The sequence below is a fragment of the Salvelinus sp. IW2-2015 genome, linkage group LG8, assembly GCF_002910315.2.
Source record: "Salvelinus sp. IW2-2015 linkage group LG8, ASM291031v2, whole genome shotgun sequence".
Lineage (NCBI taxonomy): Eukaryota > Metazoa > Chordata > Actinopteri > Salmoniformes > Salmonidae > Salvelinus > Salvelinus sp. IW2-2015.
The window spans coordinates 7,026,241-7,031,551 of record NC_036848.1 but is presented as its reverse complement, the minus strand read 5'-3'; the positions used below and the strand labels follow the sequence as shown (position 1 = coordinate 7,031,551).

Sequence of the window (5,311 nt, the reverse complement as noted above, 5' to 3'; positions counted from 1 at the left end):
AGGGAAGGGATCTGTGAGGAATAGATTACAGACAGGACAGCGCTCAGCCAAGCCCGACCTGTGTATATATAGTGTAAATAAACTCAGACCAGACCAGAGTATTATAGAGTATAATAAACTCAGTCCAGACCAGAGTTATAGAGTTATAAATAGAACTTCATGTCCAGACCAGAGTATATAGAGTATAAATAAACTCAGTCCAGACCAGATATATAGAATATAAATAAAATCAGTCCAGACCAGAGTATATAGAGTATAAATTAAACTCAGTCCAGGCAGAGTATATAGAGTATAAATAAACTCATCCAGACACAGAGTATATAGAGATATAAATAAACTCAGTCCAGACCAGAATTATAGACGTCACACACACACACACACAGCCTGCAGGTGTTGATTGGGTGAGTGTGTACGATGTACATAAACTCACCGACAGATGCAGGCATCTCTCCCCACTGCAGCACTGTCTCCTTGGTGATGCGTCCGTAGGTGTCTATGTAAACACCCTCATCCTCATAACACACCAGCACCTCCATGCCACTGCTGTTGGGTAGGATGATGATGGCATGAGGCCGGATCACACCTTGGATCTGAGACAGACACAAAACACAGTCAGATGAGATGATTATAAAGTGGCACCCTATCCCCTATCTAGTGCATTACATTTGACCAGAGCCCAAGCAGAATAGGGTGTCATTTGGGGCACAGCCAGGATGATTTCTATAGTGTCTCTATCTGTAGTATAGTGTTATACTGTATCAGTTATCATTCTGTCCGTTGGAAAATAACCATCTTCTTGACTTGCCGACCACTGGAAGTGCAGCACAGCACTCTCACTCCAAATCTCTCCATCTCTAGAAGCAACAGCTATAATCACACAGCCCCATCCCCATCACCAGTTGTAATCCTCCTAATACACAAACTAACATTGTCTAATAAAACAAAGTTTTATTGCCTCGATCGGCCCACTCTCCCTCCCTGAAACCATCTCGGTTAATTCCAATAGATAAGAGGCTGATTCACACAGTGAACTGGATCTGGCGTGCCTGGCATCAATGATCAAAATATTTGACCTAAGTGACTTTGAGCATGTTTTTCCCATTGTAACATTCAACAGAACAGTAACYGAATGCCTCAATGCCTGTCTGCCTGTCTGTAGGAGCGATCCATTTTTGTGAACGGGATGGTGTACCTAATAAACTGTGTATATCGGTCCTTCATTCCATAATTTCMCATCCCCTTTCTCACTCACTATGTTGAATCAGCCCAGCCACTGACTACAGGCAGCAACAGAGAGAGGGTGACGACATGGCTTAATTCATTAGAACGTCTCAGCTAATTAATCAGCACACGATGTCTTGACTTAAATTCTCTAATTACAAACTAATTTGCCAAACATGCTCGTGTGCTCAGCTCTTTCTCTCCTGGCATCGGAATACAACTTAGGTACCCACATGAATGTTGTTTCTATGGCTGGTGAGCTCCACTGAGATGTGATTCAGAGCTATATAACCACTGAACCGCCTCTTGGCAGTAGAGGTGAGTGAGATGAGGCAGGCAGCAGCATTGAGAGTGAGGAACAGGAAAGAATCGTAGTGGCAGTGAGGATTAGATGAAGCAGCAAACGCATGAGAAGAGAGATATTGGCCAGGAGTAGCGCTTCCTGTATGTCCTTGTCAGTGAGATAGAGATTAGTTCAGGCTATGTGCGTGAAAGATGAGCTACGGAGCAGCGATGGCAGTGGGAAGAGAAGCAGCAGAGCCGCATAGAAATTGAGGAGATTACGAGAATGGCAAGTGAGAAGAGGATATCACGTGAAATGCAAGGCGTGAGGAAGGCCCAGGAACGCGAGTCAGTGGAGGACAGTTAGGAATTCAGCTGTAGCGCACTAGAGAGTATGACGAACGATGCAATGAGAAGAAGAATGTCAGCATAGCTGCAGGTGCGAGCCGGCCAAGGAGAAACGAGACATCAGTTGGAAGAAAGGAGGTGAGGTATGTGAGAGTCGCCGCAGTGAGAGGAGCGGCGCTCTGAGAGATGCAACTGCAGTTTTGAGGAGGAGGAGCAGCGGTTGCGACTCGAGTGAGGGACCAGAGAAGCAGCGATTGGCAAAGACCATACGACCTAAATGTTAGTAACCCCCACAACCCACAGACCATGGTTTCCATATTGTACAAATAATGCTGAAGAGAAGCATCGAAGTGGCTATCCGCCGAAAGGACAGCAGCGACTGCAGGGAAAGAGATAAGCGAGGGCATTGAGCATAGAGTGATCAGTGAACATGAGAGCAAGTGTAACGGCAGTGTAGGAATCGAGTTGCCATGTGAGAAGAGGAAGCAGCGACGCCAGTGAAAGAGAGAGGAAACGATGTTGCCGTGTGATTGAAGTGTAGGAAGTCAGGCTAGCGGGGCAGTGAAGTGATGAAGGAGTGCGGAGGAGCTGGCGGAGTGCGAGAAATTAGGTGGAGAGGAGGAGTATGGGAATGCAGGCGTTCGCGGACTCGTAATGTGAAGAGGATCACGGAATAGCTATGGTGTGCTAAGTAGGAGTGTGGTCACACATGTTAGGGACTCCAAAAAGAGTTGAAGTCAGAGAATAGGGGTTAGTTGTGGCCTGCACCGATGGGCGTTGAGAGAGTAGCCTCTATCGAGCGTTTGAATGGTACTCTGAAAAGTCTCTGTCATGAGAGTGGTGACAGGGAGATGTGTGTATCTGAATTCGACACCCTGTTCTGAGTGAGAGTTGCCTCTAGGAAGAGGGAAGAGGCATGCTTGTAGCGTCGCATTGCAGAAGAGGAGGTAAACATGACATATGTCAGGTTAGATGATGATTCATATTGCCGAGTGTCGTATGAGGCAAATTGCATTGTAGAAGGGAGGAGGAGCGAACGAGTGGCATAGGAAGCAGCAGCGCAGGAGAGAAAAAGGAGAGTGGCAGGCGTGAAGTGTCAGGTCAGACAGAGAACGGATCCCCTGCAGCGAGTTGGCCTAGTGAGCTAGGAGGAGAAGCAGCGAAGTGGCATGCACGAGATGAGGAGGACGAACATGACAATCGTTGTACCGTCATTACCCTTCGGGAGAATTCTCCAACCACTTCAGGAACTTTACAACGTGGGCAACAATGCATTTTTTTCCAGCCTGTAAGATGAGACACCCTTCCATAGGACTGAAATAAGTTATCAAAATATAGGCTTGGAATGTCAGTTTTTTTTGGTCCTATTTGAGAAGACTCCAGAGCTTTAATTCCAATTGGACTGTTTTTGTCCTCTAGAGATGCCAAGTGTGCGGAATCCTCAAGTAAGCCTATAAATTTTGATAGGATTTGGATCCCTGGCACGTGTGAATTTGGGGGATTATTGAAGAGCTGGCACCAGGGGAACAGGAGTAATTTGCGAGATCAGGGGTCAGTGTTGCAGTGAGAAGGAGGAAGAGGCGGCGAGTGGCAGTGAGGAGGAGAAGGAAGCAGTGAGGAGAAAGGAACCACTTCTGACCCCCCCCAGGTCTCTCACAAGCACTTGCATAACGGCCCACATTCAAACAAGAAGACAGTGTCTGTTATCTCTATGAGGATGCAACAGTTTCGTAACAAGTCTTCGGCTGCATCATTGATACATACACAACATTTCTAATACCTAAGGTGATCCACAATAACCCAAAAATACCTCTTTGCATAAGAAGATTACTATAAAGACTTTCTATATGAGAGCTGCTATAAGCGAGTCCGTACTGGCTTAGACTAGTGGCTTAAACAGCAGGTAGAAAACCAAGTCCCCAAACAAACCAACACCTCAAACATCCCCAAAAGCTCTATGTACAGTAAGTCACAGTCACCACAGGACCAGTGTTAGTCACCACAGGACCAGTTGTAAGGATCCCCATACTTGCCCGGCCGGGAGCCTGTCTCCCCAGCTGCACTCCGCTGTCCACGTGCTGCTGTGGCTGTGCCACCACAATCCTCAGCATCAACACAGGCATCCACAGACACAGCGCTATCTTAATCCGCTGTCTCGGTATCCTGATCATCTCATCATCAACGGCAGCCAACATGGAGAACATACGTGGGAGAAAAGGTGTGTGTGTGTGTGAAGGCGAGAATGAGCGGACCAGAGAGTGTCAGTGAGAGAGAGTGAATATGAGAGTGAATGTGAGAGTGAGTGATTGGGTAAAAGAGAAGGACTCTTCTCTTCCGCTGCAGGGTAAAATACCAGTATTATGGAGTGAAAATATATCAGAAAAAAGTGCTATCAGAAAAAATAGCAGAATAACAGGTCCGTTTAGCAGGCACATGGTTAGCCAGCGCTGCCAAGGTGTACTTAGAGCTATCTATCTGTTGAAAAGTAGCACACATGGATGGAAACTGGGGCCAAAGAGAAGCAGCCAATGATAGCTTTATGGGCCAGCACAGTGGGAGAAGTGGGATACAGCCACATCACACCTCTGGGCACAGCACTGGGAACTGGCACACTGGGGTGTGTGTGTGTGTGTGTGTAATAGAGCTAATTTCCTTGGGATAGTGTTCTCCCTCTGCTCTGGCTCTCAGCTCCCAGCAGCAGTGTGTGTGTGTGTGTGTGAGGTTGTGTGTCTGCAGCAGTGTGTGTGTGTGTGGGGGGGGGGAGATTCTCATCAGTAGCAGTAGAGGCTGCCTCGGCTCCCCTGTCTACAGTGTCTAAGACTGCAAAACTCTGCACCATTGTGCGCCGCTCTGCTACACCTTGAGCCTCTTAAAGGGGTTAAAGGCATTAACAGGATCCATCACCTGGTCCAGCTGGCTAGTCATTCTCAGCCTTGTTCACCTCCTGGCAGACTGACAAACACAGCTGCCATTGAGATGAACTAATCATTAATTACTGACCAAGTCTTACCTCCCTGTATCTTCAGACAACTGTTGTGACCAAGGTAGATTAATGGACTGATTATTGAGTTATTTTTCAGTAAATCTCTTTGCTCCCAAGAAGGGAAAGTTCCCTAAATGTACAGAATCTCCTTTGCTTTGAGGTAAGTGATGTTTGAGGTTATACTGTGACGAAGCAGAATTTCTAAGAGAGGCTTCTTGAGAAATCAATTTACMAAAGACAGAAATGCCAAAAGGCTTTTGCCACAAGGTCAGACACGGACAATATCAGGCCTGGCTTAAACACAAACCCATCCTGTCAATATTAGACTGAAATGAGTCAACTGGCTGTGATGACAAACAGCTTCTACCCACATCGACTCTGAGTCGGAACAAAAGTTCACTGTAAGAGCTGAGTGGCGTGGGTGCAGAGAAAAGGAGCTGTTTAGCTGCTAGAGAACAGAGATCCAGGCTGCATGGC

General features: G+C 46.8%; 1 protein-coding gene across 1 annotated transcript in view; it reads right to left on the bottom strand.

Annotated features, from left to right (window-relative positions):
- Window positions 1-5,311, bottom strand: part of LOC111967102 (mitogen-activated protein kinase kinase kinase kinase 4-like) — a 39,920-nt gene that overhangs the window by 18,739 nt on the left and 15,870 nt on the right. Inside the window, exons 7-8 of the mRNA XM_070444651.1 lie at window positions 3,885-4,022; window positions 431-647 (exon numbers count right to left, since the gene is read on the bottom strand). Of these exons, the coding sequence (XP_070300752.1) occupies window positions 431-647; window positions 3,885-4,022 (355 nt within the window). The remainder of the gene's footprint in view (window positions 1-430; window positions 648-3,884; window positions 4,023-5,311) is intronic.